Below are 14,670 nucleotides of genomic sequence, written 5' to 3'. Positions count from 1 at the left end.
ACGGGCTTGGTGCAGTGCATGCAATGCAACTGACTGCACAGAATAGGCCGCAGCAATAAACATGCTTGAATTGCATTGCACATTTGTATGGCACAGAGAGAAGGTCCCAGCTCACGTTCATTATAAATCACGGGGAAAGAAAATCCATTGGAAGAAATAATGTCACAACGGTTTGTAGACATTTTAATCAGTGGTAAAGCGAGTGTCGTGGACATCCACCAGTGGAGGCTGCTGAGGGGAGGATGGCTCATAATAATGTCTGGAACGGAGGAAATGGAATGGCATCAAACACATGGAAACCATGTGTTTAATGTATTTGATACCATTCCACTGTTTCCGCTCCAGTCATTACCACGAGCCCGTCCTCCGCAATTAAGGTACCAGCAACATCCTGTGACATCCACATGGCATCATCTACTTCTACTGGCATCCTTAACATAATATACTTCTACTGGCATCCTTAACATAATCTACTTCTACTGGCATCCTTAACATAATCTACTTCTACTGGCATCCTTAACATAATCTACTTCTACTGGCATCCTTAACATAATCTACTTCTACTGTCATCCTTAACATAATCTACTTCTACTGGCATCCTTAACATAATCTACTTCTACTGGCATCCTTAACATAATCTACTTCTACTGGCATCCTTAACATAATCTACTTCTACTGGCATCCTTAACATAATCTACTTCTACTGGCATCCTTAACATAATCTACTTCTACTGGCATCCTTAACATAATCTACTTCTACTGGCATCCTTAACATAATCTACTTCTACTGGCATCCTTAACATAATCTACTTCTACTGGCATCCTTAACGTAATCTACTTCTACTGGCATCCTTAACATAATCTACTTCTACTGGCATCCTTAACAGTCCTACTCAGTCCTATAATAATCTCAAAGTATTCCTGCTTGTCCTCTCCCAAAACATTCCTCTAATCCCAGTCTCTGGTCATTACTGCACTCTTATTCTCTGACACACACACACACACACCCACACACACACCCACACACACACACACACACACACACACACACACACACACACACACACACACACACACACACACACACACACACACACACACACACACACACACACACACACACACACACACAATTCTATACATTCTGCAGTAGTCCCATTCTACAGAACACTCTTTCCTCTGAGGTAATTATTTTAGTTCCATTGTCTCTGGCCACTGGTATGGATCTCTGCTAGAAACTGGTGGGTGGAGTCATGTGAAGCAAATTAGTATTTCCTCATGCAGCACGTTAATAACGTTGGAGAGAGAGAGAACGAGAGGGAGAGGAGAGAGAGCGAGAAGGGAGGAAGGATCCATCCATGTAATAACAGCAAAAGTGCAGAGTCAATAAATCTCACCTGAAGGACCAGTTTTCAGCCACGGTGGTTGGATTGCCATGCCCTGATGTACTGCCTGAAATGCACACTCAGACTCACAGTACAAATACACAGAATATACAAACACATATAAACACATATACACAGAATATACAGACATATACACAGAATATACAGACATATACACAGAATATACAAACACAAATACACAGAATATACAAACACATACAAACACATATACACAGAATATACAGACATATACACAGAATATACAGACATATACACAGAATATACAAACACAAATACACAGAATATACAAACACACACACAGAATATACAAACACACACACACACACACACACACACACACAGAGAATATACAAACACACATACACAGAATATACAAACACACACACAGAATATACAAACACACACACACAGAATATACAAACACATACAAACACAAACACACAGAATATACAAACATACACACAGAATATAAAAACACATACACACAGAATATACAAACACATACTGTACATACACATGCTCCAGACACAAACACACAGACACACAGTATACAGACACACAATATATAGACACACAGTATACAGACACACAAGGAATATGTATTGTGCATAAACAGACTCACAGCATCAGCAACACCCAGCTGTAGCAGTGTTGTCCGACTCCAGTCCTTGACTACCCCCAACAGCAAACGTCTTTGTTGCAGATCTTGTCTAGCCATCTTGTTACAAGAGGACCACAATGGAAATAAGTCCCAGACTTTAGTGTGTGTTATCCCATGGCTTTTTCAAGTTTTACGTGTGCTTGTTTTAAAAAATGGTCAAATGAATAAACGAAACTAAGCCCTGGACAAACAAACTTGATTCAACTCATCGAGGGCTTGATGGTTAGTTGACAAGTTTAATCAGGTGTGCTTGTTCAGGGCTACAATACAAATGTGTACTGTTGTGGGTACTGGGGGACTGGAGTTGGGAAACACTGTCCTCTAGAATACAGTCACGTAGACAGACACACAGATATGAAACTTTATGCAAAACCAGAGGCCTGTAACATGGCAACAAGGTAGTTACGGTAACATGCAGATGAATACATACCAAACACAGACCTATAGATACATAGACACACCTACTGTACAGATTCATTCTCTCTCTCTCCACACACACACACACACACACACACACACACACACACACACACACACACACACACACACACACACACACACACACACACACACACACACACACACACACACACACAGTGATGGGCGGAAAAATCGATCCAGTTACATTTCACAATATTATTTTTGCGCTGGTTGGCTGCACCTGCACCAAAACTCATAGCTTGTTCTCCATCTTCTTTTTAAATAGGGAGACAATTTGTTTTCAGCACCTTTATTAACATGACTGATCAAAAGTCGTTTTCTCATGCCTCTCTCTCGTCCCTCTGCAGAAGACAGGTGAATAATATGTTTAGAACATCGAATCGCAATAAAATCACAGCATCGAATCACAATACATATAGAATCGTAAGAATTGCAATACATATGGTATTGGCACCTAAGTATGGTGATAATATTGTATGGTGAGGTCTCTGGTGATTCCCAGCTCTACACACACACCAAGCTGTATTTGTCTCAGTGACGTGGTACTTTAACAGATGAGATGTGTGATAGTCCTACAGTGGTGCAGCTGTCTGTGTTGCTGTCTGTTTATGTGTCAGCATCAGCTTAACATCAGCACTGTGTGTGTGTGTGTGTGTGTGTGTGTGTGTGTGTGTGTGTGTGTGTGTGTGTGTGTGTGTGTGTGTGTGTGTGTGTGTGTGGTAGTGCGTGCAGGCCTGGGTGTGTGTGTGTTTGTGTGACAGCTCCTGGTGAACAACGCCACAGCCCCCTCAACAGACCAATGTGTTCCAGCTGTTAGACTGGCAGATGCTAGCTGACACACTTACTTTATATATACACACACACACACACACACACACACACACACACACACACACACACACACACACACACACACACACACACACACACACACACACACACACACACACACACACACACACACGTACATACGTACATACGTACATATGTACATACATACATACATAAATATGTCATCACAGCCTAGTCACTGACGGGCATCCTAGCCATGGAAAAGGCCTAGGTTTCATGCTACATGCCTTCGTTAAAGCCGTCTCCCAAAGTGACAAGAAGTCGATGTGCTTGTCTGTGTACGTTTTTTTATTATGCACAAAGTATATTCACTGTCATAAGTTGGAGAGTGAGTTTGGGTGGACGCAATACATACAGGCTACAGTTGATTATGTTTGGATTGAATTCATCTCTTTCCTGTAACATGCATTCCACTTTTTTGCCCTCACATGGTTTGATAATACTGCTAAGTATGTATTTTCCAGAGCGCATACATGTCTGCCCTTATTTTTAGGGTCTGGTTGGGCGTGTGAGGCAGAGGCTGTTCAGTTCTGGGCTGTTCTGCTCACTACACCAGGCCTATAGCTTTACATCTCCTAGTCTTCAGCAGCACAGCAATCTACTGAGAGTACTGAGAGACCAAGAAAAGGCAGTCACATCTGTAGAGGGGGAGAAACAGAGATACATCATTTCTCTGGGTACGGTGAAAGAGAGGGGGGAGGAGGAAGAGAGATGGAGGAGGTGAAATGGGTAAGGGTGATATTGCATAGTGTAATCTGCAGACTGGGTGTGGGGGGATGGGCGCACAGATTGCCTTTCCTCCACCAGGCAAGGCAGAGCCTGCCTCACACTGCTGTGCTGTGTGGACCAGAGAAGTAAAGCATCAGTACTGAAGGCCTATGACCGTGGTCCGAAGGCTAGTCCACACAGGCTGTTCACCACACCGCTGCCTTCACACACACACACACACACACACACACACACACACACACACACACACACACACACACACACACACACACACACACACACACACACACACACACACACACACACACACACACACACACACACACACACACATACATATATGACCATCCACACAACCCACTCCCCCATATGTGTGTGTTGAACATATTGGCTTCAAACCTTATGATAGAGAGATTGCTTTTGTGGAAATATGATTTAGTGTACGTAGCTGTCTCCTGAAGACCTACATGATGTGAAATCATCCTTCCTTGATAATCCATCAGCTAAACGCCATGCCATTGCTCTTGCAGCGTCATTATGCGTACATCACCAAGTTAGAAATCACCATTAGAATGTCATCCCTTTTCCTAATTGACATTTTGTAATTGTAGCTTGGTTTTTATGACTGGTTCACATTTTACATGGTGAGGTTTCATTTTCCAATGACCTGACTTTCCCTCTAGGTGGAGCCCTCTGTTTCTCTTTCATTCAAGCCACTGCTAATTGAGGCTAATTGGAGAGTGGTCAGGGGTTGGAGTTTTGGGTATTGTAGTTTGTAAATTGCGGTCGTAGCGTGTACTGTGTGTAGATGTGTTATTCTGTGGACTGCAGTTTATTGCTCTTGCTTCCAATGCCTTAGAAAGTGGGTTATAGAGGGCGTTATGGTGGGGGGGTTGTGCTATCTTGGAGGGTTGTATGTTTGCCTGTCTGTGTGTGTGTGTGTGTGTGTGTGTGTGTGTGTGTGTGTGTGTGTGTGTGTGTGTGTGTGTGTGTGTGTGTGTGTGCTTTAGTGGGTGCGCTCCCAGCCATATGCTCCATTCTCTGCTCTGCTTTTTGTTTGGACCAATCGCTCCCCTCTGTTTGCCTGGTGTCGAGATGCTCTGTGGGTTTAAGATTGTTGAAAAAGGCACTCGATGCTCCAGGCTTTTCCTCGTTTCTCCTTCTTTGTGTGTTTTTGTGTCTGTATCAGTGACTGGTCTGAAACCTGCTAACGTGCCTATCCTTGTGTACTATCTGTGTGGTTTTGTACGGCTTTGTTTCTGGCTGTATCTAGAGTTCTGATTGTGTATGGCTGCTGGTGGATGGTCATCTCACACTGTCCACCTTATCTAGCAGAGCTGTACTCCGCTTGTTATGCTGCTGAAGTAGGTTCCCTCTCTATGCTGGTGGCCATAGAGTTGATCAATTATTTCCCCCCCTCGGTGAAACGGAGCCTTTCCTGTCCTCCTCAGACAGCCTCACAGAGTCCCTGCTAAGCCCCCGGAGCTGAAAGCAGGCCAGACCACCAGTAGAGGCCCTCAGCTCCTCCAGGTTGTAGTAGGCCGCTAGTAGGACGCTCTGGATGCTGACGCTGGACAGAATAGAGAAGCTTGGTCATCTCTGTTTCTGCCTGGTTTCCCTGGTGATGTGGTATATATTCAGCTCTCCCAGCCTAGCTTCCACTAACCCCAAATAGATATTTTTTTAAACCTTCAAGGGCAAACAGCCGCGGCGTAATGTAATGAGATTGCAGGCAGAGGCGACCAAACTGAAAGCAGCCATTTTCTACAGCTGTCAAACTTCTTGTTGAAAGGGCCGACTTATTCCGATAGCTCGAATGGCAGCACCAGGGTGACGGGGTGGGGGAGGGGCTGAAATGGGGAGTGTGTGTGTGTGTGTGGGGGGGGGGGGGGGTGCAGAGAAGAGAGGGGTGCAGGGAGAGGAGGAGGGAGAGGGTGGAACCTCCAGCGTTATAGCTGCTTTGCATTTTGAATGTTTTCTCTCCTCTTACCCTGTTGCAACCCATCCCTGTGCTAGTGCAGCCTTAATATTTTAAAAGCTGGGTGTATAGGTTTGCGTGTGTATGTGTGCACGTGGCGTGCCTGTGTGTCCTTCTGCCTCTTTGCATTTAGGAGTATTTATTTGTGTGGACATGTGCGTTCTCCCCAGCCAGCGTATCCATGAGGTTTGTCTAAAAAGGAAGATTGATGGGAAACGTTATGTCTGTGTTGTCATCTTGAAGAATGACACATATCTAGGGATTACACCGATATTAAACCATGTGTCTAGTGATTACACCGTCATCAAAGCTCTGCTGTGAAATGCCAACAGTACAGTAGAACAGTACGTCAAGACTTCCATACCACATTTGAACATCATCCACTACCCCCATCCAACACCACTCAGCCTCAGTTTAACTGATTTCCCTGCTACCACCATGGCTAAGCTTCATCCCAAATGGCAGACTATTCCCTATATAGTGCCCTGGTCAAAAGCAGTGCACTATTAGGCAAAAGGGTGCGAATTGGGACATAGTCTAAGTCCCTTAGTCTTATTCCAGTTCCTCCCTGCTGTGGTATCCAGGCCTCCTCTCATCCCATAGAAAGCACTAGTGAGTGACCATAGGTTGGACTGCAGGGAGGGAAGGGAGTCACAACATATCCCTTTTAATGCCCAGCCAGAACATCTCTCATCCCCAGTGCAGAGGTTGGATCTGATGGTATAGTATGGAGTGTGAGGTGTAGCCACTCCCAATATTCTGTCTGGTCTGTTACACTGGAATTTGTGCTATATTTCCTTGTATGGTTGTGATCCTATATACTGTATGTTGTATGGTTGTGATCCTATATACTGTATGTTGTATGGTTGTGATCCTATATACTGTATGTTGTATGGTTGTGATCCTATATACTGTATGTTGTATGGTTGTGATCCTATGTACTGTATGTTGTATGGTTGTGATCCTATATACTGTATGTTGTATGGTTACGATCCTATATACTGTATGTTGTATGGTTGTGATCCTATATACTGTATGTTGTATGGTTGTGATCCTATATACTGTATGTTGTATGGTTGTGATCCTATATACTGTATGTTGTATGGTTGTGATCCTATATACTGTATGTTGTATGGTTACGATCCTATATACTGTATGTTGTATGGTTACGATCCTATATACTGTATGTTGTATGGTTACGATCCTATATACTGTATGTTGTATGGTTACGATCCTATATACTGTATGTTGTATGGTTGTGATCCTATATACTGTATGTTGTATGGTTGTGATCCTATATACTGTATGTTGTATGGTTGTGATCCTATGTACTGTATGTTGTATGGTTGTGATCCTATATACTGTATGTTGTATGGTTGTGATCCTATATACTGTATGTTGTATGGTTGTGATCCTATATACTGTATGTTGTATGGTTGTGATCCTATATACTGTATGTTGTATGGTTGTGATCTTATATACTGTGCACTGTATGAACAATATACTGTATGTCTGCCATGGCTGGCAACCTTGGTGTTGTGACTGTGTTAGAGAAGCACATAGGTGATGAACAGGAGGGAAGGAGAGGAGGGAAGGAGAGGAGGAGGGAAGGAGAGGAGGAAGGCAGTGACTCACAGTGCCTCTCTATCTTTGTGTTCACAGGCAATCTGGAGGAACAGTCATTAAGAACAGGTAAGGGAGGAGGGAGGAGGAGGGAGGAAGGGGGGAGGGGACTTGCATTCACTTACAGTACAAATACACACACCTATTACTCTACCATCAAGTGCCCACATGTATAACACACACACACACACACACCACTGACATTATGTTGTCTAGCAGTGAGCAGTCTATTCTACCTCATCCGGCGACGCTGATAGCCTCACTCTGTTCACACATTCAGAGCACTGTATCTCACCTTTCATGTGTCACTACATGCACTGTTTGTGCGTTTCACTTCTGATGAGTCTCTACATGCCCTGGCACCACACAGCCCAGGTCCTTCTGATAAGTCTCTACATGCCCTGGCACCACACAGCCCAGGTCCTTCTGATGAGTCTCTACATGCCCTGGCACCACACAGCCCAGGTCCTTCTGATGAGTCTCTACATGCCCTGGCACCACACAGCCCAGGTCCTTCTGATGAGTCTCTACATGCCCTGGCACCACACAGCCCAGGTCCTTCTGATGAGTCTCTACATGCCCTGGCACCACACAGCCCAGGTCCTTCTGATGAGTCTCTACATGCCCTGGCACCACACAGCCCAGGTCCTTCTGATGAGTCTCTACATGCCCTGGCACCACACAGCCCAGGTCCTTCTGATGAGTCTCTACATGCCCTGGCACCACACAGCCCAGGTCCTTCTGATGAATCTCTACATGCCCTGGCACCACACAGCCCGGGTCCTTCTGTTGAGTCTCTACGTGCCCTGGCACCACACAGCCCAGGTCCTTCTGATGAGTCTCTACATGCCCTGGCACCACACAGCCCAGGTCCTTCTGATGAGTCTCTACATGCCCTGGCACCACACAGCCCAGGTCCTTCTGATGAATCTCTACATGCCCTGGCACCACACAGCCCAGGTCCTTCTGATGAGTCTCTACATGCCCTGGCACCACACAGCCCAGGTCCTCTGAGAAACCCACGCCCAGACACAGAGAGAGACAGAGGAATGATACTGTACTTTGGAAAAACAGATGTTGTCACTGTAGAGTGTGGATAATGCAATGTCGATGTGTGGGTCCTGAAGTGAAATGACCTAGGTTAACAGGGCTCTGTGTCTCTCTCTTGCCTCCCTGTGCCCGTTGTGTGCCACCCTGTCTGTGCCAGTCTGGGCGAGGAGTTCTATAGAGAGGCCATCGAGCACTGCCGCAGCTACAATGCCCGCCTGTGTGCTGAGCGCTCCATGCGCCTGCCCTTCCTGGACTCCCAGACTGGCGTGGCACAGAGCAACTGCTACATCTGGATGGAGAAGAACCACCGTGGCCCAGGTGTGTGTGTGTGTGTGTGTGTGTGTGTGTGTGTGTGTGTGTGTGTGTGTGTGTGTGTGTGTGTGTGTGTGTGTGTGTGTGTGTGTCCTTGTGCGTGTGTAAGGTCTAGGCTGCGTGCGTGTGTGTGTTCGTGGACAACATGTTAGTGTGTGTTCCAATGCATGCAGCCCTGTAACAAAACACAGGGTAAGAGGCAGCATAAAGAGGTATGAGGCCTGGGGTAGGGATGTCTGGAACACAGCCTCCAGACCTTCCTAGTTCACATCTTCGGTTCTCCTCTGCTCTCAGCAACCCTTTGTCCTCTGTGTTGTTCTCCCATCTTCTTCCTCTCTCTATCCTTCTCTCTCCCCTCTCCTCCCTCTCTCTTTCTCTCTCCCCTCTCCTCCCTCTCTATCCTTCTCTCTCCCCTCTCCTACCTCTCTCTTTCTCTTTCTATGTCCCCTCTCCTCCCTCTATCCTTCTCTCTCCCCTCTCCTACCTCTCCCTTTCTCTCTCCCCTCTCCTCCCTCTATATCCTTCTCTCTCCCCTCTCCTACCTCTTTCTTTCTCTAAATTTTTCTCTCTCCCCTCTCCTCCCTCACTCTGTCCTTCTCTTTCCCCTCTCCTACCTCTCCCTTTCTCTCTCCCCTCTCCTCCCTCTCTATCCTTCTCTTTCCCCTCTTCTCCCTCACTCTATCCTTCTCTCTCCCCTCTCCTCCCTCACTCTATCCTTCTCTCTCCCCTCTCCTACCTTTCTCTTTCTCTCTCCCCTCTCCTCCCTCTATCATTTTCTCTCCCTTCTCCTCCTCTAGCCTCCTCTCTCCCCTCTCCTCCCTCACTCTATCCTTCTCTCTCCCCTCTCCTCCCTCTCTATCCTTCTCTCTCCCCTCTCCTACCTCTCTCTTTCTCTCTCCCCCTCTCTCACACCTATGTGTAGTATCAGTGTACAGTATGTGTGTGCATGTGTACAGAGTTTAGAGTTTGTTGTGTGTGTGTGTGTGTTTTTTGAGTGTGTATGAGTGACACAGTGTTGTTTTTACTAACATAAACGACCGATGCAGGTATAGGTTTGTCAAGCACAGAGACTGATGGAGGTATAGGTTTATCAATCACAGAGACTGATGGAGGTATAGGTTTGTCAAGCACAGAGACTGATGGAGGTATAGGTTTGTCAAGCACAGAGACTGATGGAGGTATAGGTTTATCAATCACAGAGACTGATGGAGGTATAGGTTTATCAATCACAGAGACTGATGGAGGTATAGGTTTGTCAAGCACAGAGACTGATGGAGGTATAGGTTTGTCAAGCACAGAGACTGATGGAGGTATAGGTTTATCAATCACCGAGACTGATGGAGGTATAGGTTTGTCAAGCACAGAGACTGATGGAGGTATAGGTTTGTCAAACACAGAGACTGATGGAGGTATAGGTTTGTCAAACACAGAGACTGATGGAGGTATAGGTTTATCAATCACCGAGACTGATGGAGGTATAGGTTTGTCAAGCACAGAGACCGATGGAGGTATAGGTTTGTCAAGCACAGAGACTGATGCAGGTATAGGTTTGTCAAGCACAGAGACCGATGGAGGTATAGGTTTGTCAAACACAGAGACTGATGGAGGTATAGGTTTGTCAAGCACAGAGACTGATGGAGGTATAGGTTTGTCAAGCACAGAGACTGATGGAGGTATAGGTTCGTCAAGCACAGAGACTGATGGAGGTATAGGTTTGTCAAGCACAGAGACTGATGGAGGTATAGGTTTGTCAAGCACAGAGACTGATGGAGGTATAGGTTTGTCAAGCACAGAGACTGATGGAGGTATAGGTTTGTCAAGCACAGAGACTGATGGAGGTATAGGTTTGTCAAGCACAGAGACTGATGGAGGTATAGGTTTGTCAAACACAGAGACTGATGGAGGTATAGGTTTATCAAGCACAGAGACTGATGGAGGTATAGGTTTATCAAGCACAGAGATCATAAAAGCTTAGAATTTCTGTTTGCACAAAAAAACGAACATGTCCCTTCTATTTAAAGTAAATAACATCATCACCTTAACCCCGTCATTATAGTTTAGTCTGCATTAGTAGTTTTTCATGACTTGTTGCATTGCTCTTTGTTTGGCCCCCAGGTTTGGCCCCAGGACAGTTGTATACTTACCCTGCCCGCTGCTGGCGCAAGAAGAGACGGCTAAACATTCTGGAGGACCCGCGCCTTGGACCCATCGAGTTTAAGATCGGTAAGAGACAAGAAAACTGGAAAGGAGGATGAGGAGGCCGTAGAATGACAGAGAAAAACCACAGGAGGCTGGTGGCTTTTTAATTGGGGAGAACGGGCTCCTGGTAATGGCTTCAGTGGAATCAGTGGAATGGTACCCAATACATCAGAAACATGGTTTCCAGTCGCTCCGTTCCAGACATTATTATGAGCTGCCCTCCCCTCAGCAGCCTCCTGTGGTGTACTGTAACTGTACTTGTATTGTTGTGTTAGTCTGTCAGGGCAAAGTGATAGCTGGGAAGGAATTGTAACATGTATTAGCAGGGGAGGGTTACTGTAACGTACGGTATGGTGTGTGTGTGTGTGTTTAGACTACGAGGCGTCTCTGAAGAAGGAGGGGGGCTTGCCGGAGGGGCCGGTGTTGGAATCACTGCTCAGTGGAGAGACTCTGGACAAGAAGGTGGAGACCAAGGAAGAGGAACCTATGAGCGAGTGCCAGGTAAGAGGAGCTTAGAATCACTCATGGTGGCCTGCGCGCGCGCACACACACACACACACACACACACACACACACACACACACACACACACACACACACACACACACACACATACACACACACACATACACACGCATGTTCTAGTTTCCCTTTGTCATGCTCTCTTGGAGCCCTCTGACCCATTCCTCTACTTCTTCACCTTGGAGCCCTCTGACCCATTCCTCTACTTCTTCACCTTGGAGCCCTCTGACCCATTCCTCTACTTCTTCACCTTGGAGCCCTCTGACCCATTCCTCTACTTCTTCACCTTGGATCCCTCTGATCCATTCCTCTACTTCTTCACCTTGGATCCCTCTGACCCATTCCTCTACTTCTTCACCTTGGAGCCCTCTGACCCATTCCTCTACTTCTTCACCTTGGAGCCCTCTGACCCATTCCTCTACTTCTTCACCTTGGAGCCCTCTGACCCATTCCTCTACTTCTTCACCTTGGAGCCCTCTGACCCATTCCTCTACTTCTTCACCTTGGAGCCCTCTGACCCATTCCTCTACTTCTTCACCTTGGAGCCCTCTGACCCATTCCTCTACTTCTTCACCTTGGAGCCCTCTGATCCATTCCTCTACTTCTTCACCTTGGAGCCCTCTGACCCATTCCTCTACTTCTTCACCTTGGAGCCCTCTGACCCATTCCTCTACTTCTTCACCTTGGAGCCCTCTGATCCATTCCTCTACTTCTTCACCTTGGAGCCCTCTGACCCATTCCTCTACTTCTTCACCTTAGAGCCCTCTGATCCATTCCTCTACTTCTTCACCTTGGAGCCCTCTGACCCATTCCTCTACTTCTTCACCTTGGAGCCCTCTGACCCATTCCTCTACTTCTTCACCTTGGAGCCCTCTGACCCATTCCTCTACTTCTTCACCTTAGAGCCCTCTGACCCATTCCTCTACTTCTTCACCTTAGAGCCCTCTGACCCATTCCTCTACTTCTTCACCTTAGAGCCCTCTGACCCATTCCTCTACTTCTTCACCTTAGAGCCCTCTGACCCATTCCTCTACTTCTTCACCTTAGAGCCCTCTGACCCATTCCTCTACTTCTTCACCTTGGAGCCCTCTGATCCATTCCTCTACTTCTTCACCTTGGAGCCCTCTGACCCATTCCTCTACTTCTTCACCTTAGAGCCCTCTGACCCATTCCTCTACTTCTTCACCTTGGAGCCCTCTGATCCATTCCTCTACTTCTTCACCTTGGATCCCTCTGACCCATTCCTCTACTTCTTCACCTTGGATCCCTCTGACCCATTCCTCTACTTCTTCACCTTGGATCCCTCTGACCCATTCCTCTACTTCTTCACCTTGGATCCCTCTGACCCATTCCTCTACTTCTTCACCTTAGAGCCCTCTGACCCATTCCTCTACTTCTTCACCTTGGATCCCTCTGACCCATTCCTCTACTTCTTCACCTTGGATCCCTCTGATCCAATCCTCTACTTGCTGTGTAGTTTCTTTACTCTCCTCTCTCGGCCTATCCCTCTCTGGTTCTCTCTCTCGCTCTCTGGTTCTCTGTCTCTCCCTCTCTGGTTCTCTCTCTCACTCTCTGGTTCTCTGTCTCTCCCTCTCTGGTTCTCTGTCTCTCCCTCTCTGGTTCTCTCTCTCTCACTCTCTGGTTCTCTGTCTCTCCCTCTCTGGTTCTCTCTCTCCCTCTCTGGTTCTCTCTCTCTCCCTCTCTGGTTCTCTCTCTCTCCCTCTCTGGTTCTCTTTCTCTCCCTCTCTGGTTTTCTCTCTCCCTCTCTTGTTCTCTGTCTCTCCCTCTCTGATTCTCTGTCTCTCCCTCTCTGGTTCTCTCTCTCCCTCTCTGGTTCTCTCTCTCCCTCTCTGGTTCTCTCTCCCTCTCTGGTTCTCTCTCTCCCTCTCTGGTTCTCTCTCTCCCTCTCTGGTTCTCTCTCTCCCTCTCTGGTTCTCTCTCTCTCTCTCTCTCTCTCTCTCTCTCTCTCTCTCTCTCTCTCTCTCTCCCTCCCTCCCTCCCTCCCTCCCTCCCTCTTTGGTTCTCTCTCTCTCTCCCTCACTCTCTACCCTTCTCTCTCCTTCCCTAGTTGTCTCTCCCTCTCTGGTTCACTCTCTCTCTCCCTCTGTCTCTCTCGCTCCCTCTCTGGTTCTCTCTCTCTCCCTCTCTGGTTCTCTGTCTCTCCCTCTCTGGTTCTCTCTCTCCCTCTCTGGTTCTCTGTCTCTCCCTCTCTGGTTCTGTCTCTCCCTCTCTGGTTCTCTCTCTCCCTTTCTGGTTCTCTCTCTCCCACTATGGTTCTCTCTCTCTCTCTCTCTCTCTCCCTCCCTCCCTCTTTGGTTCTCTGTCTCTCCCCTCACTCTCTACCCTTCTCTCTCCTTCCCTAGTTGTCTCTCCCTCTCTGGTTCACTCTCTCTCTCCCTCTGTCTCTCTCGCTCTCTCTGGTTCTCTCTCTCCATCTCTCTCGCCATCTCTGGTTCTCTCCCACACTCTCTCCCTCTCTTTCTCTCTCTCTCTCTGCCTCCCTCTCATGGCCCTGTCTGTAGTATCAGGGACTCTGGTTGGCAGTGACACATCCCCTGCAGCCATGACACACCCCCACTGGCCCAGTTCCTCTCCTCCTCCCCAGAGAAAGTGTGTGTTTTGGAGGGAGGGAGAGAGAGAGCATTGATGTGTGTGTGTGTGTGTGTGTGTGTGTGTGTGTGTGTGTGTGTGTGTGTGTGTGTGTGTGTGTGTGTGTGTGTGTGTGTGTGTGTGTGTGTCCGTGTATTTGAGCGAGCATCAGTGTCTGTTGGTGTGGGTACTGTATGTGTGAATATCTTTGTGTGTGTGTGTGTGTGTGTGTGTGTGTGTGTATGTATTGTATGTGTGTTTCTGAATCTCTCTCTCTCTCTCTGTGTGTGTGTGTGTGTGTGTGTGTG

The 14,670-nt window shown here is 47.1% G+C and overlaps 1 protein-coding gene across 1 annotated transcript in view; it reads left to right on the top strand.

Moving 5' to 3' along the window:
* LOC106580828 (zinc finger protein neuro-d4) overlaps positions 1-14,670 on the top strand; it is a 42,399-nt gene that overhangs the window by 3,623 nt on the left and 24,106 nt on the right. The window contains exons 2-5 of the mRNA XM_045703628.1: positions 7,730-7,759; positions 8,898-9,058; positions 11,168-11,275; positions 11,625-11,752. Of these exons, the coding sequence (XP_045559584.1) occupies positions 7,730-7,759; positions 8,898-9,058; positions 11,168-11,275; positions 11,625-11,752 (427 nt within the window). The remainder of the gene's footprint in view (positions 1-7,729; positions 7,760-8,897; positions 9,059-11,167; positions 11,276-11,624; positions 11,753-14,670) is intronic.

Source organism: Salmo salar, chromosome ssa20 (genome assembly GCF_905237065.1).
Source record: "Salmo salar chromosome ssa20, Ssal_v3.1, whole genome shotgun sequence".
Lineage (NCBI taxonomy): Eukaryota > Metazoa > Chordata > Actinopteri > Salmoniformes > Salmonidae > Salmo > Salmo salar.
The sequence above is the reverse complement of the archived record's forward strand: the minus strand, read 5'-3'. Positions and strand labels throughout refer to the sequence as shown.